Source organism: Suricata suricatta, chromosome 2 (assembly GCF_006229205.1).
Source record: "Suricata suricatta isolate VVHF042 chromosome 2, meerkat_22Aug2017_6uvM2_HiC, whole genome shotgun sequence".
In the NCBI taxonomy this organism is placed as follows: Eukaryota; Metazoa; Chordata; class Mammalia; order Carnivora; family Herpestidae; genus Suricata; species Suricata suricatta.
The window spans coordinates 174921688-174945113 of NC_043701.1; the positions used below are offsets into that span (position 1 = coordinate 174921688).

Genomic DNA, 23426 nt, shown 5'->3' on the forward strand with positions numbered 1-23426 from the left:
CAGGCTGGGGAGGGGGAGAGAAAGAATCTCAAGTAGGCTCCACACTCAGCAAGCAGCCCCATGTGAGGCTCAGTCCCACAACACTGGGATCATGACCGGAGCCAAAATCAGGAGCCAGAGGCTTAACCGACTCAGCCGCCCAGGAACCCCATGTAATACTTCGTTTCAGAAACTGGGGGACCACCACGTTTTCCTTCAATTGGTGTATATAATATTTTATATTAAATAGTTTAAAATGTATGTCAAATGTGATGGGGGTGGGAGGATATTCCTGTAGATACCAAAGACCCTCCCTAATTCGTTTTGTGAGATTTGGGGTTGGAGGCACCTAAGATCCAGGAGGACGGATCCTGGAGTCACACAAGCTGCTTGGCTCCTTCTCAACATTCTGATCTCTGTTTAAATATACCTTTCTCGCGGAAGCCTTCCTTGACACACTCCCTCCACTTTCTAACACACTGCACTGTTATTGCAATGGGCTTATCACTCTAGGCTGTTTTTGTATTATTTTATTCAATAATTGTCTGTCTCCATCCACTAGAATGCCCTGTCTTGTTCAACACTATATTCCCAAAGCCTTTTCAAATCTTTTCGTTTTGTTTTGTTTTATTTGTTTTTCGTGTGGGGATGGATGGATGGATGAATAGATGGATGGGTAGATGGATGGATGGATGGGTGAAGGAGTGAAATGGAGACCCTACCCTCCAGCCCCCATACTCAGGACTCCTCTTTTTAGCCGGCCAGGAGGGCAGAGGTAGAATGAGAAAAGATTGAGGAGGGGAGAGAAGATTGCAGTGGGTTGAAGGGAGGGTTTATGAAGATCTGGGTTACAGGACTTGAGGAAAGATGCCAAGGCTGAGTTTTCTGAGGGTGGAGAGCTGAGGGCTGAAATCGAGGGGTGGGGGCAGAAATTCTGGGCCAGACGCCTTCGAGCCGGGCCCGAGGGAGAGGCGTGGGCTTGGTCCAGGGTGGGCCCGGGTGGGCGTGTCCCAGAGGAGGGGCGGGGCCTGCGAGCGGGTTGTCGGGAGCTGAGCGCTGCGGCGCGGCGGTGGCGGAAAATGGCTGCTGCGGAGGCGGCGGACACTCAGCTGATGCTCGGAGTCGGGCTGATCGGTGAGGACGAAGGCGCCCTGCCCCGCAGGCCAGAGTCTCAGTTCTGCCTCCGCCTCCGCCTGGGCCCGGGGTGGCCTCTGCTCCCGCGGTTCCCTGCGGTGAGGAGGTCGCGGCCCCCTCTCTGTTGGGCGGGGGCGGGGGACGGCGGGGCACGGGAACCCGGCCAGCCGCCCTGGACCGGTCCGCCTGCAGCCTCGCGTGGGACCCGCCCGGGCCGGGCAGCAGGGTGGAGGGACCCCGGGCCTCCTTCCGGACGCCCCATGTTGCACAGGAGCCGGACGTCGCGGGTGACTGAACTCCGGTGGCTGCGAGGGGCCGCTGCGCAGGCGGGGCCGGGGCTGGGCCGCGCGGCGGGGAGACGGCCGGGCACACCTCGGAGCGTGCAGGAGCCACGCGTGACTGCCTGCCCGGCGACCGGCTGGCCACGATTGTGTGACTGAGCCGTTAGAGTCACCGTGGCCAACCGTGCCTGCCTTGAGTACTGAGCATTTATGCATGGATTATCTCCCGTTAAACTTCTACCAGGGCTCCAAGGGGTGTGGGTAATGTTTGATGACCACATTTCGGAGAAGCAGATGGAGGCCCAGGGTGTCATTTGCGCACGGACGTAGCTAGGAAGTGGCGGAGCCAGGTTTTGGACCCTTGCGGTGTAGCCGCAGAGCCCCAACTCAGAGCGGCGGAGGAATCCTGTATCATGTGATAGAGCTCGTGCCTGTCGCCGGAGTGTCTACATAATCATATATGGCGGGATCCCGGTTAGTTTTGAGGAATTAGTGGTTGAGGAAGTACGTTGGGATCTTTGGGTGTGCCTGCGCCGTGTGCAGCCTTTCAGGGTTGGGCGTTTCAAGGATCCATTCATCCCATTGGCGGCAGCGGGTTGCTTGAATGAACGGCTCTGGCTCTCGTTCCCTGCGTGCCCTGGTCCTTTGAAATAATATTCTATTGAGATTTTTATAAACACCTAAACATTCTGTTCTTCTAGTGTGGAAGAACGTTGCTTGCGTTTAGCAAAAGTGGCTAACTGTGCTGATTATTTTTCAGTGTCTCAAAGGAGTGCATTGATCTGGGAATGGCTTCCTGTATTTATTTCGGGTGTGATTTTAGAACTGCTTCAAAACAAAACCTAAGTACTTCAGGCATCTTAGTCCTGCTTGAAGGTACTTCTGAATAAGGTTAGGTTAAAATCTGACTTTATCTGGTAACAGCAAAGACAAAGATGACTTATGATCATATTTTAAATTCAGATTTTGTATTTTTCATATGGACACGGGTTTAAAAGGGATTTCCTTCAAAATAATTGAGGGGAGACCTTAGAAACAAGGAGGGACTAGGTGTTGCTAATTGCTGGAGGTGAATGTTGGAGACGGGGGAATTCATTTTTTTATTTTGTTTATAAACTTGATATTTTCCATAAAAAAAAATCTGCATCCGTACTGCTATGTGTGCAGTAATTGTTTTTATAAAGTTTGGGCTATGTTATTGAGGTGTTTGCTTTGATAAGGAAACTACATGTATGGCTGGATAACCATTATTATTATTATTATTATTACTATTATTACTATTACAATGTTAAATACAGAATTTATACAAGCAGCATATAACATTTCAAAGAGATCTCACCATTTTTTCATCTCCAGTTTTGTTTTTTACAACCCTTCCTATGTATCTATTAAAAATCCTTCTAACTAATAAACATGTAATGCTGAAGGGGCACCTGAGTGGTTCAGTGGTTAAGCGACCAGCTCAGGTCATGATCTCTTGGTTTGAGAGATCGAGCCCCACATCAGGGTCTCCGCTGACAACGTGGAGCCTGCTTAGTTAGCATCTTCTCTCTCTCCCTTCCTCTCTGTCCCTCCCCTGCTGTTGCTCTTTTCTTCTCTGCTTCCTCAAAAGAAATAAACTTAGAAAAAAATTTTAAACAAACAAATATGTAATGCTGAGTTTGTGAGAATTTGTATGGGAGGAGATAGGAAAGACTACCAAATTTAAGACTAAATTTTCTTTTCTTTTAATTTTTTTAATGTTTGTTTATTTTTGAGAGAGGGAGAGAGACAGCATAGCGGGGAGGGGCAGAGCGAGGGAGACACCGAATCCAAAGCAGGCTCCAGGCTCCGAGCTGTCAGCACAGAGCTGTCAGCACAGAGCCTACTGCGGGGCTCAAACTCACGAACCCAGGAGACCATGGCCTGACCTTAACTGAATGAGCCACCCAGGCGCCTCTTAAAACTTCATTCATGATTTGTTGTAAGAGCTCTTTGCTCAAGTGGCCTAAAACTCAAGATCGGGAGAGCTACATAATTTGACCAGTAGAGGTAGAAGGGAATTTGGGGTCACACATGCTCCGGGATGCTTTGTAAGTGAAAGCTGATTCCACTGAGTGCTTCTGAGTAACCAATCAATTCACATCCTTGCTGCTGTTTGACATTCTCACAGTGACCATCTTTCCACCGTAGAAAAGGACACAAATGGAGAAGTTCTCTGGGTGTGGTGTTATCCTTCCACGACAGCTACTTTAAGGAATTTACTGCTGAGAAAATGCTGCCTTACAGATGAAAACAAACTTCTCCATCCCTTTGTCTTCGGTCAGTACAGAAGAACATGGTTTTATATCACAACAGTGGAAGTTCCAGATTCTTCAGTTTTGATAAAGGTATGACTACATGAAGGTTGAACAATCAAAAATATTTATTTTATTTTATTTTTTAAATTTAGTTTTGAGAGAGAGACAGCGTGAGCAGGGGACGGTCAGAGAGAGAGAGAGGGAGACCCAGAATCCAAAGACAGGCTCCAGGCTGAGCTAGCTGTCAGCACAGAGCCCAACGCGGGGCTCAAACCCATGAACCACGAGATCATGACCTGAGCCGAAGCCAGATGCTCAGCCAACTGAGCCACCCAGGTGCCCCCTAACCAAAAATATTTAAAGTGATGTAATATTATTCCAGTAACTCTTAGCCTTAGACATTCTTGTTCACAATACACTTTGAAAAATACCAAGTATGATTTTTCACTAGGAACGTCCCCTTTCACATTTCACTCTTACTCATTCCATAAATATTGGTTGGTGTGTATTATACTGACTGACCCTGTGGCTGGTGTAGTGAAGCCTTTTCCGGATTATGCTTGGAGTAGAAATGTAGACGTACAAAGTCATAACTCTGATTAAAAGTGGAAAGTAGCATTTGTCCCTAATTAAAAACCATTAAAAAAATGTTTTAAAGTTTATTTATTTTGAGAGAGATTGAGTAGGGGAGGGGCAGAGAGAGAATCTCACACAGGCTCCTTGCTGTCAGGGTAGAGCCTAATACGGGACTCGAACTCACAAGCCATGAGATCATGACCTGAGCCACCCAGGTATCCCTAAGTTTTGCTTTTTTTAACCCCAGTTTGTTTTGAGAGAGAGAGAGAGAGAGAGAGAGACAGACAGACAGAGTATGGGAGGGGTAGAGAGAAAAGGAGAGAAAATCTGTACTGCTAGTGCAGAGCCTGACGTGGGGCTGGAACCTATGAACCAGGAGATCACGACCTGAGCCTAAGTCAAGAGCCAGAAGCTTAACGAACTGAGCCACCCAGGTGCCCCAAAAACTATTTAAAAAAATAAAATTATCCTTAGGGTGCCTGGAAGGCTTAGTCAGTTGAGCGTCCGACTTCGGCTCAGGTCATAATCTCACAGCTTGTAGGTTCAAGCCCCACGTTGGCCTCTGTGCTGACAGCTCAGAGCTTGGAGCCTGCTTCGGATTTTATGTCTCTGTCTCTCTCTGACCCTCCCCTGCTCTCTCTCTTGTGCTCTCTCTCTCTCAAAAATAAACATTAAAAATTTTTAAAAAGATAAAATTATCTTTGATAAGAAAACTTTTTCATTTGTTTGTGGATGGTAAGGTTATGTTAAGAATAGAAAGGAGAATTAAGGAAACATGTATTCAGTAGGCTTTTGTGTGTGTCATTTGATACGAACAGTATCAATGTGACATGTTGAAAACCAGTATGTGGTCATTGTGAGCTTTTCTAAACCCAAGCAACCAGAGTTGCTTTTCAAAGAAAAGAAATAGGAAAGTGGCTGAGCTCCTGGCGTTTTCCTGTGTGGGGACTCCTTTTACCATCTAGGGCTATTTTTATAGCCGGTAACCACGAAACACGTCCAAGCTATCAATTTAAACTTAAGGAATTCCTTTTATTTATTTTTATTTTTATTTTTTAGTTATTATTTATTTTTAAGAGACAGAAAGAGACAGCGCAAGCAGGGGAGGATCAGAGAGAAAGGGAGATACAGAATCTGAAGCAGGCTCCAGGCTCCGAGCTAGTGGTCAGCACCGAGCCCAACACAGGACTCGAACCCACGAACTGTGAGATCATGACCTGAGCCGAAGCCAGATGCTTATCTGACTGAGCCACCCAGGTGCCCCAAGGAATTCCTTTTAAAATAACAAGAAGACAATAGTCTAAAACTGTTAGAGGTTTAAAACAAAACAGATTTATAATTAGAAAATGTAAATTTGCAAAAAGATAGTTTTCAATGTGTTATAAAATCTTTGGTTTATGTTCACTAAGTTTTTGCTGAAAAGTCTTGATGTATCCTCAAATAGGCTTACCTGTGTTTTGTGCCATAAAATGCCAATAACAGCCATAAAATGCCAATAACAGCAACGTTGATTTCAAATCTGCTTTTCAGATTTGAAAAATGACAAGATTTAGAGGTAGTTCTTATACTTAAAAATATGATTTCTGAAAATGTATTTCTTAAGTGCTTTGCTTTTTATAAAGTCCTGAAGTTTATCTCATTAATGGGAATAACAGGTATAAGACTCGCCGAAGTTTGTATTTATAATAATAGAGGCATATCAATAAATGAAGCTTACTGTTACCGTGTGCTTTCTACAGAGAGAATATGGCGTTCTGTAGAGCACTGACTTTGTCAGGAACTGTGTGATTTTACTGTGTGTATTTTGTTGTTTTTTATCCTCTTTCATTAATTAAGATTTGATAAATTGGTACATCTGATATAGCATTTCTAATTCTGCTTTGATGAGGTTAGAGGACTTTAAATGAACACTCACGTTTTTGATATTTAAAGTATCTTTGTGTTTTTGAAAACATGCTAACTCTAAAAATATTACATTCTTATCTAGGAAATGAAATATATAGGTAAATATAAGCATATATCTTTTATATGTGTCTATATAAACATAAAAGTATAAAGAAGGAAGTGAGAAATAGGTTACGTTTTGACCTTTTCTTTTTAATGCCAGTATGTCTTGTACAAGAGGTTTGTTAGAATGTAGTAATAAAAATTAAGTCTGTGAAAGTGTCTTTAAAAAGTATACTTTTTGTTTCTTTTGGACAGGTGACTCATTTTTCTATTGTTCTGACCGCCAAAGATTTTAACCCAGAGAAATATGCCGCCTTCACTAGGATATTGTGTAGGTCTGTATGAAAACTGTATTAAATGCTCTCATACCAAAATGAAGATCTTATTCAGTAGTTACATAGCAGATGTCTACACCGAGGAAGCAGATTTCAGCCCTCCGCTTCCCCAACTGCATCTTTACTGGCCCTCTGGCAACTTTTATAAGAGGAACTTTTCTCTTCTGCTTTTGTGACACGCCTCTGACTTGGGAACATGGTAGAAGGGAGGAGAAAAAGCAATTTATACAACCATGTAGTTCCCGGGTATTTGAGTCACTTGCTACTTTTGGCCTGTCACTTCTGCCCACTTCCAATCTAGAACTTTCCTTAGCAGGATGGCTAAGTCAAGTGCTGGTAAAGTGGTAAGCTGGTTCATACGTGTCCAGGTCTGTGTGGGGAGTCATTTTGGGGAAAGTTAACGAGCATTTTGAATTATGCTAAAGCACAGGAAAATATTTCTAAGCTAGAATGCTGAGAAGCTGATTCATTGGTTAATCGTCATTCAGGTAAACTTCTTTAGTTTCATCCCAGCTGTTGAAAAAATGTATGTAAAATATACCAGTCTGCTTTCTTGCCTTGGTAAGTAGAGGTAGTGGAGTTAATGAAAGCTTTCTGGGATGTTGGGGAAATTGGTTTTTTCCTTAATCAGGGCTCTCACAGGGTTTTAGATTTTTTTTTAATATTGTTGTTACTAGATAGAATTGTAATTCTAGAGGTAATTATTACAGCATTAGCCCTCAGGCTTATGCCCAGTAAGTCGTTTTCGGGAGAGAGGCAAAGGGAGTTGTTTTTGTGTTCCTCACTATAAGCCTGAGGAATGGTTGCTTTTTGCCACTTTCATGTAGACACACACATGCTCTCTGTCTACATATCCATGTCTATATATCTATATGTAGCAGAAGATTACTTTCTAATTACTTCAGGGTTTCAGGTAGGTTGTATTTTGAGAAAATGACGTGTTACTGTTTTGCCGCCAGCTATGGTCAGAAAGCCTTCTTGCTCTCTTAGGATAAGTTTCAGGTGTATAGTTCCTTGCGGAAGATGAACAGCTGTCTGCGCCTATGGCACTGACACAGAGGGAGACGGTTATTGTGAGAAGAGGCACGATCTAGAAGCCTTGAGCTAAAAACACTGCAAAGCCACTTTTGAACAAATACCGGTCTCCCATTGCATCTGACTGAGTCAGGGTTAGGCCGGCCAGTGAGTTCACGGGGAAGTATTCTCGGGCTCAGATTGCTTTACACCCCACTTCCTGCCCGGGAGGAGGCTCAGAGGGTCCCTCAGCTTCTGTAGCGCCGCGGCCTTGTGGTGTTCTGGACTCTTCTCCGGTCACAGCTTAGGAGAAATGAGGACTCAAAGCTGTCGGCAGCCACTTCCTCTGCCCCCGACACCTGACCACACTTGCCCTGCAGGTGTGCATACCCACACGCTCCTGCACACACATTCATGTGTGCACACACTCCCCCTCCCTACTAACACACGTCTGTGCGCACAGGTACATAGACCAACACTTTTCGTGCTGATTACCACGGTGGTGCTCCCTCCCGTTTCTGGAGAGAGGACAGGCCGTATGCCTCCCCAGCAGGCTGCTCACGTGGCAGCGCGAGTCCGCATGGAGGGGTTCATTCCCTGTGTGGGATCCAGGTCATTGGCCACACCCCTTCATCTTCTGGCTTCTCCAGCTGGTGGCCCTGGTAGAGCACCAGGGTTTCCCCTGAAACCAGTTGTCCAGGTCAGGTGTGACAGATGGCTGCCCTGTCTGAATAAGTTCCCAGGGTCGCACTTTGTGGTTTTCCTGTGGAATGATCGTGGTGGGTTCTTCCGTCTACTCAGTATTTCGTGGCCCAGGCTTGTTAGGGAAAAAGTGATCTTCTCCTACCAACCTTCCCATGTTTCTCTTTTCCATTACTGTATATTATTTCTATTTTACAGGGTTTTTATATGTTTATTTATTTTGAGAAAGAGAGAGAGAGAGTGTGTGTGTGTGTGTGTGCGCGCGCGTGTGCGTGCGTGTGTGTGTGTGTGTGCGCAAGGGAGGGGCAGAGAGAGAGGCAGAGATGGAACCCCAAGCAGGCTCCACGCTGACAATGCGGCCTGATCCCGGGCTCAAATTCACAAATAGTGAGATCATGACCTGAGCGGAAATCAGGAGTTGGACACTTAAAAAAATTTTTTTTTAATGTTTTTTTTGAGACAGAGAGAGATAGAGTGTGAATAAGGGAGGGGCAGAGAGAGAGAGACACAGAATCTAAAACAGGCTTCAGGCTCTGAGCTGTCAGCACCAAACCCGTTGCGGGGCTCAAACCCACAAACCGTGAGATCATGACCTGAGCTGTAGTCAGACGCTTAACCTACTGAGCTACCCAGGTGTCCCTGTATTTTACAGTTTTAATGATATGCCGTTTGGTGGTGGTAATGTGAGCACACAGCAAAGAAACACAAACAATACAGAGGGGTGTGCAGTGAAAACTAGGTCCCTTCCCTTCCCTATCCCCCCTCCTTATATATGGAGATATTTTCTCCATATATAAGCATGTGTATGAGTTCACGGGCTTGACTATTTTGTATGTAGCATAGCTTATCATGTTCATTGTTCTCTACCTTTTCCCCTCAATTTGTGCATTGAAATAATTTAAAATCACTGATGATTTACAAAACTGGTTAGTAGTTACATTTGCTTTTTTCACTTAACCTACAATAAATACAGTTTTGAGTGATCTATTTTTATTTAAAGAATTGTTTTAAATCTTCTTTTTAATGTTTATTTTTGAGAGAGAGAGCACGAGTAGCGTATGGGAAGAGAGGGGGTGGGGGGAGAGAGGATCCCAAGCAGGCTCCATGCTGTCATTACAGAGCCTGACTAGGGGCTCGGACTCACGGCCCATGCGATCATGACCTGAGCCAAAACTAAGAGTCAGACGCTTAACTGACTGAACCACACAGGTGTCCCTCAAATGATCTATTTTAAACCATGATTTTATTTTCTTTCCAGTTTTTTAATCCATTTAGCTATTGAAAGGCTCAAGTAGGCCCAGTCCTGCTTCTCAGGCAAATTAGATTTAGTTACTCACAGGAAGAGATTTCAGGGGAAGAGACTGATTTCACATGTGAGCTATAAATGTAGGCAGTTTCCTGTCAGCATTTTCTGGAACTTGATGATGAATATATCTGGTGTATACTTACCACCAGAAACATAAAGGAGTTTGATTTCTTAATTATCTAAATATAGCTACCTCTGGGAACTCTGATAATAAATATAAGTTCTATAATTACTGCTTTCTCTGTGAACAACGTGTAGAACTCCTTTCTTGTCAAAGGAAATCCCAGCAATAAGATAAGAGTTTGTATGGCTAGAAACACCATTTGTGAAAGGAAGACATAAAGATAAGAATGCAATATTTTTTTAAAGAATAATGGGGCCTCAGGGGCACTTGGGTGGTACAGTCGGTCAAGCATCCAACTCTTGATCTCGGCTCAGGTCATGATCTCATGGGTTTGTAAGTTCAAGCCCAGCATCAGGCTGTTTGCTGATGGTCTGGAGCCTGCTTGGGATTCTGTCTCTTCTTCTCTTTGCCCCTCCCCCACTTGTGTGTGCGCGCGCGCCCGTGTGTGTGTGTGTGTGTGTGTGTGTGTGCGTGTGTGCGCGTGTGCGCGCACTCTGTCTAAACATAAGTAAACTTAAAAAAATTTTTTTAAAGTAAAACTCGGGAAAGAAAAGAATAATGAGTCCTCAGAAAGTCCTTAGCTCATCCTCCTGCCTGGGTAGGCTCTAGCAGATGGACGGAGAAAGCCAACTTCAAGGAATTGTTGAAGGTCTCTGGAGTGGTGGGTTTTTTTCAATACATTATTGAATTAAACTACAGAAGTAGTCATGCCATGAAAGATTCAGGCGTTCAGAAGCGTATCAGCAAGTTGACTTAGATTTTTTAGGAAGTGCCCATACCCGGCCTTGGATTCATTGCTCTGTGTGGTTCATGCTGAATAAAAGCATGGTTGTTTTTTCTCTTTTCTTACAGAATGTACCTGAAACACGGGAGCCCAGTTAAAATGATGGAGAGTTATATTGCAGTTCTCACGAAGGGGATATGCCAGAGCGAAGAAAATGGCTCTTTCCTTAGCAAGGATTTTGATGCCCGCAAGGCTTATCTTGCAGGCTCTATCAAAGGTAAACACACACACACACACACACCACAAAACAAAACCCATCCCAGGTGCTTCCATCCCAACAACAACAAGGTGTCTCCAAGCCAAGGGCGATCCACAGTAGACTCTAATATCCCATCTTTCTGTATGTGTTCATCTGTGTCGTATTTATTTGCTATACAGAAGGGTAGTTCAATTTCTGCATTGCCTTATTTGATTAGAATTCTGTCGTAGGAAAGCAAACTTTTGTAGTGGTCCTTTCCACACAATTCTGACTGTTCACAACACAGATGTTCTTTTGTGGATAAGCTGAATTTCACAGCTTCCGTTTCCACTGACGTCCAGAGTTTTTCCTTTCCTTACATTTTAGCAGTTGCTTTGTCCATGCGGAGCGCTCAGGCCCCTGACCCAGCGCTCCTCTTCTAACTCCCCGCCTTCCTCTCCCAGCTGGAAAATTCAAAACAGCAGTGCAGGGCGGAGCCACAGACTTCAGGGTCCTTAAAAGGGAGGAGAGGGGGACCGTGAGGGACACGCCGGCCTTTACTCTGGTCTTCCCACAGCGCCCGTCTTAGCTCTTGAACCTGCTGTGCTATATGGTTTCTAAGCATCCCTGTGGAAATGGTAGGTTTATTCAGCTGTCTCAAAAAGACTTACATAATGATATATGCATTGGGAGGGGTGGTGTCTGTGAACTTTTATTTATTTATTTTGTTATTAAAAAATTTTTTTTGACATACCTTTATTTTTGAGAGACAGAGAAAGACAGTGTGATCAGGGGAGGGGCAGAAAAAGGGAGACACAGAATCTGAAGCAGCTCCAGGCTCTGAGCTGTCAGCACAGAGCCCGACGTGGGGCTTCAGCCCACAAACCGTGAGATCATAACCCGAGCTGAAGTCGGACGCTTAACTGACTGAGCCAGCCAGGCGCTCCTATTTTTTTATGCTTATTTGAGAGAGAGCAAGTGGGGTTGGAGCAGAGAGAGAGAATCCCAAGCAGGCTCTGTACTGTCAGTTCGGAGCTCTGTGCAGGGCTTGAACCCACAAACTGTGAGATCAGAAACTGAGCCGAGGGGCGCCTGGGTGGCTCAGTCGGTTAAGCGTCTGACTTTAGCTCAGGTCATGATCTATCTCATGGTTCGTGGGTTCGAGCCCCACATTGGGCTCTGTGCTGACAGCTAGCTCAGAGCCTGGAACCTGCTTTAGATTCTATATCTCCCTCTCTCTCTGACCCTCCCCTGTTTGCGCTGTCTCTCTCTGTCTCTCAAAAATAAATAAAAAACATTAAAAAAATAAAAAAAACAAGAAAGAAACTGAGCCGAAATCAAGAGTCAGTTGCTTAACCCACTGAGCCACCCAGGTGCCCCAGAGTGAACTTTTTAAAGAAATTTTTAAATTTTTTATTTATTTATATTTTTGAGAGACAGAGAGCGACAGTGCGAGCAGGGGAGGGTCAGAGAGAGAGGGAGACACAGAATCCGAAGACAGGCTCCAGGCTCTGAGCTAGCTGTCAGCACAGAGCCTGATGCAGGGCTCAAACCCACAAACCTGAGATCATGACCTGAGCCGAAGTCGAACGCTTACCCGACTGAGCCACCCAGGTGCCTCCCCTCACTTTTTTTTTTTTAAACCTAAGGGTGTATCATGACACAGAAAGATGCTGGTTCCCTTCATATCATTTATTCTGCTTTCTTGGGGCTCCAGCTTCATCTAGGCTTCCAGCACGGTGTCCCTTGGGGGCGGGTTGAGGCTGCAGTAGCCCCTCTCCTGGGGAGCAGATGTCCGGATTTATATGCTCATCTGTTGCACAAGGTGCTTTTTTATTCTCCGTATTGAAAACAATTCTGTATACAGAAAGTAATCTCTGCTTTTATTGGAAAGAACTCCTTCCAATAACAATGTTGTTCCCTTACATATTATTTAATGCAGTAACATTATCATTTCTTGTGTTTTAAGACATTGTATCTCAGTTTGGAATGGAAACCGTTATCTTACACACAGCACTGATGCTAAAGAAGAGAATTGTTGTCTATCACCCCAAAATAGAAGCCGTCCAGGAGTTCACCAGGTATGGTCTCTGGTCATTAAAAGTAGAGGCTGTGTTGGCAGCCGGTTTGGGGCAGTCTGTGTTCCTGTGTGCTCTGTTCTGTTACACATTTGCTATAAATAGAATGTGGGTGAAATGCTATCTTGGTCTAACGTTTCAGGTGAGCTTTAGTAGTTCAAGGTCACTGAAGTTGGGCAGATTCTTCTTTAAATTTAGAAATATGAATATTTTAGAGCAGGGAGTTGGAACTTTCCCTTGCCAGACAGACCATAAAGATTTTAGGCATGTAGGCCATAAGGTCTCTGTCCCAACCACCCAACCACCAGAGTCAGCGCACATGCAAATGAATGAGCATGGCTGTGTTCCAATAAAACTTTATGTGCAAAGACAGACAGCACTCCATGGCCATGGTTTCCTGACCCCTGTTTTAAGTAAGTTATTTCTTGTTTTTTTACTTTTACCGCAGACTCTCTTTTATAATCAAGATTTTTTGAAAGTTTGTTTCTTTACCAAGTCTCACTTGGTTGTAGATTTTTATTTTTTTAAAATTTTTTTATAATAGTTTTGTAGATTCTTTTTTAAAAAGCAAGAGGACCTAGCTTTTGTGCTTACTGAACACCAGCTGTTGTATAAGTCACCTCAGTTATTACATTTACTCATGACACAACGTTTGCAAGGAAGTATTATTGCCCTCTCTTCCAGATGAGAAAATGAGGCTCCAGGAGGCTAACTGGTTAGAACATGGGAAAAACAAGGTTTGGTGGTCAGAAGAACCTGGGTTCAAACCCTGGGAGGAGACTTTACTAGGTCTGTGACCACACCCAGGATACTTAAACTTTCTGAGCCTCTGTTTCTTTATCTGCAAAATGAAGATAATAAGGCCCACATCGTAAGCCTGTTGTCAGGACTGGAGGCGCTGTGAGTGAAGTACTTGGCGTGTCCTTGCTCATTGCGAGCGCTCGGGAAGTGAGGACAGCTGTCGTTGCGATTGCCACCCAGTCCCCCTTGTCCTCTCCATTTATGCTTCCGCAACTGAGATGTCCACCGCTTCCGAGACACAGCAGGCAGCAGCGGGCTCCCCAAACCATGGTTAAATTCGCCACCTCTTTCTGTAGCAGCTGTTTCACTAGTTTTTTTTAGGAAACCTACTTTGTATGAAAACAAACACTAACTGGTTTGCAAGTTTGCTTGGAATGTTTAATATAGAAATGAGAGACTTCAAAAAGATGTGTTGCTCGCAGGGGGCCCCACTGTGGATTTTATCCTCAGACTCCCTCCATGGCAGTTTTCAGAGCGAGGCATTTGGAAGAAAACTTTAGAACTGTTACTCCTCGCCGCCACAGAGATCTTTTGAAACATCGCCTTGGGCTTTTTGTAGCTAACCTGACCCAAAAAGGTCGAGTTGAAAACATTGCACTTTTTTTTTTTAATGTTTTATTTATTTTTGATACCGAGAGAGACAGAGCATGAGACGGGGAGGGGCAGAGAGAGGAAGACACAGAATCTGAAGCAGACTCCAGGCTCTGAGCTAGATGTCAGCACAGAGCCTGACGCGGGGCTCGAACCCACAAACGTGAGATCTGACCTGAGCCGAAATCGGAGGCTTAACCGACTGAGCCACCCAGGCACCCCACATTGCACTTCTTTAACTTGAAGCCTGGAGGCCCAGGCACGCGGAGCGTTCACCATACCTTCTGCCTCCGCCAGCCAGCTCTGTCCTGGGGAGGAGAGGGTGGACGGCGCGGGGCCGGCCGGCAGCCGCTTGAGTTCTTGCCACCCTTCCCCAGGACGCTGCCTGCCCTGGTGTGGCACCGACAGGACTGGACCATCCTGCATCCCTACGTGCACCTCAGTGCCGACGAGCTGGAAGGCCTGAAGACGTGCCCAGGTAGCCAGCGGGTGCTCCGGTGGGGGCGGGGGCTGCCCAGGACTCCGGCTGGTTTGGGGGAGGATTCTCTTGATATTCCTTTTTTTTTTTTTTTAAATATTGATTTATTTTTGAGAGACAGACAGAGCCTGAGTGGGGGAGGGGCAGAGAGAGAGGGAGACACAGAATCCAAAGCAGGCTCCAGGCTCCGAGCTGTCAGCACAGAGCCCGATACAGGGCTCGAACTCATGAACCACAAGATCATGACTTGGCTTCGGCTCAGGTCATGATCTCATGGTTCGGGGGTTCGAGCCCCGTGTTGGGTTATGTGCTGACAAACTAGCTCAGAGCCTGGAACCTGTTTCGGATTCTGTGTCTCCCTCCCTCTCTGACCCTCCCCTGCTCATGCTGTTTCTCTCTGTGTCTCAAAATTAAATAAACAGAAAAAAAAATATTGTCCCTTGGTAAAGGAAAACTTTAGCAATGGTAAATTGGTCCTTATTTTTTTTTATTTGTTTTTAATTGTATTGCTCTATCAAATGTGAAAAGTCTGGTAGCTGTTTTCTTAACATCAAGTCCAAAGGTCTGTTAATTCTTGAGGTGCCCCGATTCCTTTACACTTAGAGCATTTATTGTATCAGATCTGCAACTGGCGAAAGGTGGCGCCGTCCCCAGCACGCTGTCCCCGAGGAAGCCGGCTGCTTGGCTCTGGTGTCTTGGAGACAGAGACCTAAAGGGGGAGCACTGGTCCAGGGAGTCCTTGCTCCCTGGGCCTCAGCTGTCATCCTGACCTGGATAGCAGTAACTGAAAAGTAGATGCCTTCTTCCTTGACCCTAAAATCTAGTTTTGGGGACAGTTTGAGTTGTAAGCGTTTCTTCAGGCAGCTGACAATAATGTAGTCCTAAGAAATGCCAGAGGGGACAGCTGATGTCCTCTGCATCAAGCAGTGAAGAAGAGCAACTGGTCAGCTTTTAGAGTCAATTCTCTTTTGATCTGATCACAATAGGACTTGTTCCCGTCCCACTAAGGTCGGTCCTCTGTCACACAGGTTACATCGCCGGGTTTGTGGACCTGGAGGTGAGCAACAGGTCAGACCTCTACGATGTGTTTGTGAATCTGGCGGAGCGCGAGATTACCATCGCCCCCCTTGCGAAAGGTTAGTTCTGTCTTCTGTCGTTGATGTAGTTTCCACACTGGGTTGTGCTTCAGGCGTTCAGCACAGCATTCGCGAGCCCCTCGGTGCTCCTCAAGATCCGTGCCCTCGCGGCCCCCCTGGCCCGGCTCACCCTTCCTCCCGCCCGCCCGAAGCAGGCGTGTTCTCAGGCTGATGCTCTAACACTGGTGTTCAAGGGCTGCTTAGCCTGCCGTGCTGGAACCGGAGGGATTTTCTGTGTCTAGGACACAGCCTTGGTTCTTACCGCTCCGGCCATGGTGCTAGTACGTTCTGGGTGCTTATGCTGTGCAGTATATGTTAATGAGTTAGTATCTTTTTTTTAATGTTTATTTATTTATTGTGAGAGAGATCAAGGGTGAGCGGGGGTGGGGCAGAGAGAAGGAGAGAGAAGATCCCCAGCAGTCTCTGTGCAGCCAGCGCAGAGCCTGATGCGGGACTCCAGCATATGAACCTTGGAGATACGACCTGAACTGAGATCAAGAGTGGACACTTAAGCGACCACGCTACCAGTGCCCCAATGAGACAGTGTCTCTATCTTGTTTCTCAACTTTTCTGTCTAAACAAGCTGTATTAGCTATCTATTGCTGCACAACAAATCACTTCTAACCCTAGTAGCTTAAAACAGGAAATCTTGGGGCGCCTGGGCAGCTCAGTCAGTAGAGCGTCCGACTCTGGCTCAGGTCATGATCTCACGGTTCGTGGGTTCGAGCCCCTGCACTGGGTTTTGTACTGACAGCCTGGAGCCTACTTTGGATTCTGTGTCTCCCTCTTTCTCTGCCCCTCACCTGCTTGCACTCTATCTCTATCTCTCTCAAAAATAAATAAACATTAAAAATAATAATAATATAATATAATAAGTAAATAAAATAAAATAAAACAGCAAATATTTATTATTTCACAGCTTCAGGACTGACTTAGCCAAGAGGTTCTGGCTCAGGGTCATAATCTCTCACAAGGTTTCAATCAAGATATTGCCAGGGCAGGGGCACCTGGGTGGCTCAGTCGGTTAAGTGTCTGACTTTGGCTCAGGTCATAATCTCATGGTTCGTAGAGTCAAGCCCCCATCCGGCTCTGGAGCCTGCTTCGGATTCTGTGCCTCCCTCTCTCTCTGCCCCTCTCCTGCTCACACTTTCTGTCTCTCTCAAAAATAAATAGGCTTAAAAAAAAAAGGGGGAGTATGGCCAAGGCTGCAGTCATCCAAAGGCCCAACTTGTAAGTTAGCTTTTCGCAGGAGGCCTCACCATGAGTACTCTCAGGGTGTGACAGCTGGCTTCCCCCGAGAGGGAGTGATCCAAGAGACAGACCACAGTGCCTTTTATGGCCCAGTCTCAGAAATCATATACTAGTTCCTCCGAATTGTTTGTTCGAAGGAAGTTGTTAAGTCCAGTAAGAGAGAAGTAGGCTCCACCTCTTAAAGGACAGCGAATGAAAGAAGGTGTAGAAATTTATCATCGCACAAGGACTGAACAGGACTCCTGTATGTAAAATCTTTCTGCACGATGTGTCAGTGAGCAAAAGGGAATGGAAGGTGAGTGTTGCCTTTTACAAAAGCCCGAGCGGTGGGACGCTGGCCGTGGCCAGGGCCCCTTACCTGCTGAGACATTAGGACCAGAAGCGGGGCCGCCTCCTGCCGCCTTCTGTTGCTGCGAGTCTGTGAGACGCGCTCGCCTCAATCAGCACCATTTAAATGGAGTTTGTCCCTCGGACTGACCAGCAGGCATTTCTGTTCGTCTTCTTGCTGCAGGAAACTAGCCATATGTGGAGTTCATGTGGCTCCCTTAGGTTGCTTCCTTTGCTCATTCTGAGGGTCTTCACACACTTGAATGTTCAGCCAGCTTCTATAGAACCGACAGGGAGCTCTGTTTCCACAAGATCCCTACCAGAAACTTCCACTTGAATTTTTTAAATGTTTTTTATTTATTTTTGAGAGACAGAGGGAGACAGTGCGAGCAGAGGAGGGTCAAAGAGAGAGGGAGGCACAGAATCAGAAGCAGGCTCCAGGCTCTGAGCTGTCAGCACAGAGCCTGATGCAGGGCTCGAACCCATGAACCGTGAGATCATGACCTGAGCCGAAGTTGGATGCTCAACTGACTGAGCCACCCAGGTGCCTCTGAATTTTTTTTTTGAATGTTTATTTTTGAGAGAGAGAGACAGCGTGAGCAGGGGAGGGGCAGAGAGGGAGACACAGAATCCGAAGCAGGCTCCATGTTCCGAGCTGTCAGCACAGAGCCCAATTCAGGCCTCGAACTCATGAACCCGAGATCATGACCTGAGCCGAAGTCAGACTCTTAACCAACTGAGCCCTCCAGGCACCTGAGTTACACTTGAATTCTTAACTATAAAGACCTACATAGGAAAGTCAGGCTCTTGGCTTAAAATCACAACTTACTTGTAGTCAGGAGTTTTCATTTGGTTTTGTCTAGGAAGAGAAACAAAAATTCTCATCAGGCAGGTGTGAAGGAGAAATGTGGTTTGGCATTGGCGTGTTTTTATTTTGACCACATAAATCGTGATCATTCTGCACCTCCTAGCACGTCGTCATATCTGTGTTCAGCACTAAGGGGGAACTGGGGGGTTGTTGGTTGTTTGAAAATTTCCTCTATATGATGGTTTACATTTTCAAGAAGGCGGCATGGTTTTTATTATGTAAACTTCTAAACATCCGCGTCACATCTGCTTGATCTCCCCAGAGGCCATGACAATGGGCAAACTGCACAAAGAAATCGGTCAGCTAATTGTTCAGTCTGCAGAAGACCCGGAGAAATCAGACAGCCAAGTTATACAGGTAACTCCTCCGCCTGCCACCTTACTGAGCGTCCTGCCGTGGTGGCGCTGGGCAGCGAGTGGCAGCACTCCCGGAGTGCGGGGGCCGTGAGAAGCCGGTGGCCAGATGCTCTCTCGAGGGTCTGCAGGCTGGCCCTGGTTAGAGCAGCGGGTGGGGGCCACGAGAGCTAAATCGTTGTCAGGTCTGGGGACCGATATATGCAGGTGGCTGGTGACAGGTGTGACCCCCAGGTGGTCTAGAATGCTTTTCTGAGCGAATGCATTCTGTGCTCCCAGCAGAATTCTCATGGAGGAACAAATTTTAAAGAGACAGTTGCTGCTGAGCAGGGGAACCTAGAGAGAGCATCTTCATCTTGCTTTGGTGTTCTGTGGCCAGAACACGAGTAAGCAAGCATTAGTCAGCTCCCCGCCAAACTTAGCGGACTCCGGGATCATACCCTGCAGGGCTAGCGCCCCTGTGGGGTCTGCCTGGCAAGTGGACCAGAGCATCCGTGTGGACCCTCCCCTCTCCCCTTGCCACCCCAGGACGGCCAGAGAGTTTATTCAAGCCTCTCCGTGCGGTGACAAAGCCCCTCCTCTGCACCGCAGTCTCCTTTCCTGTTGGCCGTTTGTCCGCATTGCCCTGTTCCCAGCTTACTCTTCTCCCGGATGCACTTCCGTCCTGGCCTCTCCCAGGCCCTGACCCATCTAGACCTTTGTGTCACCCCACGGGGGCCAGCGGCCTGAGGGATGGTCTCCCACTGCCTGTACCTGTGCTGCCTCGTCAGGGAGGGGGGCGCTACTCACCTGGTGGGACCTGGTTCTTTCCTCCATTTATTCATTCATTTACCCGGAAAATATTTATTAAGTACTGACTGTATGTGAGGCAGCTGGCAGAGGAGTTGCAGTGGGGAGCAGAGTCCCCTGCCTTCATGGCCTATGTTGGAGTAGATGTGCCCGGGTGGCTCAGTCAGTTAAACGTCCAAGTCTTGATTTCAGTTTAGCTCATGGTCTCATGGTTTGTGAGTTAAAGCCCCACGTCAGACTCTGTGCTGACAGACGGTGCAGGGCCTGCTTAGGGTTCTCTCCCTCCTCTCTCTCTCTGCCCCTCCTCAGCTCATGCACTCTCTCCAAGTGGGTAAAAAAAAAGTAAAAGCCAGATCATTGTGAGCCCTGAGAGATGAATGCTGTGGTGGAAACAAAAGGTCAAGGTAGAGAATATTAGAGAAGAGGTTAGACAGATCTCTGAGGTGACACGTGAACTAAAAGCTGAAAGGAGCCACAGGTTTGACAGGGACCCCTCCAGCAGCCCTGTTCTTTCTGCTCAGTGCTGGTGGCCCATCAGCTCAGGCCAGGAAGAGTGGGCGGGGCTTGTCCCAAGAGCTGAGACTGTCCTTTCCTACCCTGTGGGTCATCATTCGAGGAAAAATGTTGGCTGTTAACAATGTTGGTTAACTATATAAGTAGGAGGGTCGTGTTACTGTGTTTTTCGTGGACTAAAAGTGAGAATACACAGGTGACTCGGTATAACGTGTGATGAAAGTGCCTGGCGTATTGTAGGAGTTTGAAAATATTTGAATTAATGATGTCAGCAAACCAGGAAAGAGACCTGACTCTAATGTGGCTCTAGTGAGTCGTCGTCCGCGCCAGGGACTGTCAGGAAAAAGGAATAAAGCCCGTGTGGCAGGTGCTGGGTTACTTGTTCCTGTAGAAGAGGACTTTGGGGGAGATTCATTCTAAAACCAAAAGCAGGGTTCCTTAAAAACTCCATATAGGATTCCCACAGATCCAGCAATTCTACTGGCTGCGTTTCAGAGAAAACTGAAAACAGGGACTCACATAAGCAAGTGTGCGCAGCAGCTCTGTTAATAACAGCCAAAAGGTAAAAATAACCCAAATGTCCATCAGTAAATGGATGGATAAACAAAACGTGGTATATACAGATGGTGGAACATTATTGAGCCTTAAAAGAAATGCAGTTCTAACATGTGCTCTGACATGGATGAACCTTGAAAACATTATGCTAAGTGAAATATGCCAGACACAAAAGGACAAATACTGTGTGATTTCACTCATAGGACGTACCTAGAGTGTTGGCAAATTCATAGAAGCAAAAGGTAGACTGGCATTTACTAGGCGTTGGAGATGGGGATGGGGAATTACTTTTTAATGGGTACAAGGTTTCAGTTTGGGATGGTGAGAAAGTTCTGGAAATGGGTGGTAGTCACAAAGCACCGAAGGTACTTGATGCTGCTGAATCATACACTTGAACGTGGCTAAAATGGCAAAAGCACGATGTTGGTTCTTCTAGGTTGTTTTAAGTTTGTTTCATTTTTCCTAATTTATAAATAGTTTGATAAAGTTAAAAAAATAGCAGGAAAAATTCTCTCCAAATACAACAAAAATTCATATTTTTTGATGCTAACTTGTGGCGTATTTTCTTGTTCCATTAAAGGATATTTCCCTAAAAACAAGAGAAATCTTCACCCACCTGGAACCATTTTCAGAAGTTTCTGGTGATGGAGAAAAGCTGGTTCTCAATTTTGAGGCACTAAAGCAAAGACGATTTCCACCGGCAACGGAAAACTTCCTTTACCATCTAGCAGCAGCCGAGCAAATGCTGAAAATCTGACCGTGTGACAGTGTATCCCTGATGAGTGATAGGAAGCTCTCCACCGTGATTATCCACTAACTACGTACGATGCTGCAAACAGCAAAGAAATTGTTCTATTTTTAATGATTTATGTGAAAGTATTGAGATTTGACCTGAAAAAGCCCTAAAACACGTATGAAAACACTTCTGATGTCCTCCTGGTCAGATTCGTGCCTGCTGTCGGGGTCGGACCAAGTGCTGTGACCACCGTCTATGGCGTTAGCTACGGCGTGGGGTCCCGGAGTAAGAGAACAAAAGCTGTGCCAAGTTCTAGTGCAAATCCCAGCCATCCCGAAAGCCTTCACTGTTTTCAGTTCCACTTGTCCCGTTGCGTAGCCACAATGACTGGTTTACTTTCAGAAAGCCGCCTGAAATTCTGCTTTGTATTCTTCTAGGAAGAACTTTTATTCCTCATGAGGAACTCTACTTTCTGAGCCAAACTACTAATAAGTTTTCTGCAGAACTGTCTAGAAGATCATTCAAAAGAGATCCTGCAGTTGCACTTTCTTGTAAAAGAAAAAAATTCTTTCTCTTGGCCTTCGAACATTTTTGCTTATATTATGAGGATTTTGCATAGCTTTTATACTTGAGTAGACAACTTTAATAATCCATATTTATATTGTCGCAGAAGCAAGCACTCGGCAAACCGAAACCATCTTAACCCTGTAGCTAGCAACGTTCTTTCGAAAAAGATGCCAGTCCTTATGTGATAGAGCAAAATAAACCCACTTTGGATATAAATGTCAGTATGCGCGGAACAGCAACTTTACGTGATTACAGAGGCTGAGACCGGAGAGTGTCTTCAGACTTCAGTGAAAGTAATTAGGCCACACGGGAAGGTATTCTTGTTCAGCGTGTGTACCTTATTCATAATTGGAGCCCTAAAAGTTGCAAAATGAGCATGGAGGTTTAAATTATGTATTTGTTCTTTTATTATATGTATTCATATTAATTATGAAAAGTTATTTTACACTCACTACTGCTGTCCTTAGAAATCTTACCCAGAAAAACGTTTACAAAAAAATCTTGCCTTTATTAGATCATTGATTCTTTGTGTTAGACATTTGTTGAGTAAAAATAAAAAATAGCCTTTTCCCCTCCTTCCTTGGGTGGGGCCGGGGAGAATCTGGAATGAGATGAGGTTTACTAAGGCAAACAGTTAAAAATTAAAGCTGCACTTTAGGAAAACGAACACGAACATGTTTGTCTCCATTTTTTTTGTATTACTATATCAGCTAATGGTCAAATTTGTTAAGATTATAGATTTATGATGCAGAAATAAAAGGAACATATTTTGATACCCAACAGTTTTAGGCAGATGGAGAACTGTGCCCCGTTCTGCAGTGCTTCCCACTCCAAACAAGATAAAACCCTTTTGTCAATGCAGATCTGTGGGGAGTTACCTCAAGACCTATGTGAAAGCTAAGGGGTTCAGTTTCTGGCCTCCACACCTGGCTCGCCCCGTCTCTCCCTGCCCTTGCCCTTCCCCGTCCCCCACTTCTAGAGCTGGTACTTGTGTCTTCTCCTTTGAAAAGATGCCCTCGCACTTTTTGGAACAACCAGACGCAAAGTAACTGCTTGAGCCAAGGCCGACCCGTCCTTGCACCTTTTCTACTCTGCCATCTTAGTGGCTCAGCCCCCACCTGGGCCCTCTGTAGGTTTTGCTCTTTAATTTTGTTTTGTGTGCGCCCGTGGCTATACCAAGCCTTCTGGCAGGCTTCTTAAACGGACTTTTGTTCTCGTAGGCTGTTGTGAAACCCTTTTAATCAAATTTGAAGATAACCATCATTCTGGCCCAGGGAGCATTGAAAGCCTCCAGTTATCTTTGATCATTTGGGGCGGGGTGTGTTGGAAACGGTCCTCCAGCATGCACATGTTTGGGTGCCTACTCTGCAGTGCACTGCGTGGTACCCTGAGGCTTTCCCTGATGCATGGCACACACTTCCTGCTCTCAAGGCCCTCAGCCTACGGGGGCTCAGGGTCACCAAACAGGCTATTCCACTGTTGTGTGGCCTCGCTAGATACAGTATGAGTGCTATGGGAACACACAGAAGGGGCACCTAATTCGGTGCTGTGTATCCCGGAGGGCTTCCTGGAGGGAGTGATTGATGTCCAAATCAGGCCTGATGCATAAGCAAGGGTTAATCTGGAGCAGGGAACAGCTGATAGGAAGGTCCAGGAAGGAAAGACTGCAGCCCATAGGAGGAACAGGGTAAGGTCCAAAGAAGAAAAGGAGTGGCAAGAGATGAATAAGGTAAAGGCTCTTGCC

The 23426-nt window shown here is 45.9% G+C and overlaps 1 protein-coding gene across 3 annotated transcripts; it reads left to right on the plus strand.

Annotated features, from left to right (window-relative positions):
* The first annotated feature begins 1012 nt into the window (after positions 1 to 1012).
* DENND10 (DENN domain containing 10) lies at positions 1013 to 22349 on the plus strand. Of its 3 annotated transcripts, none has more exons than XM_029932671.1 (9): positions 1013 to 1113; positions 3567 to 3763; positions 6452 to 6531; positions 10530 to 10678; positions 12609 to 12720; positions 14487 to 14587; positions 15616 to 15723; positions 18432 to 18526; positions 20960 to 22349. In XM_029932671.1, exons 1-9 carry the CDS (start codon positions 1059 to 1061, stop codon positions 21134 to 21136), a joined length of 1074 nt encoding a protein of 357 aa, XP_029788531.1. In that variant the 5' UTR covers positions 1013 to 1058; the 3' UTR covers positions 21137 to 22349. The 3 variants fall into 3 exon arrangements, with proteins under 3 accessions (XP_029788531.1, XP_029788533.1, XP_029788532.1); XM_029932673.1 differs by lacking the exon at positions 1013 to 1113 and adding an exon at positions 1148 to 1211; XM_029932672.1 differs by lacking the exons at positions 1013 to 1113; positions 6452 to 6531 and having other exon boundaries at positions 3676 to 3763.
* The last annotated feature ends 1077 nt before the right edge of the window (positions 22350 to 23426 follow it).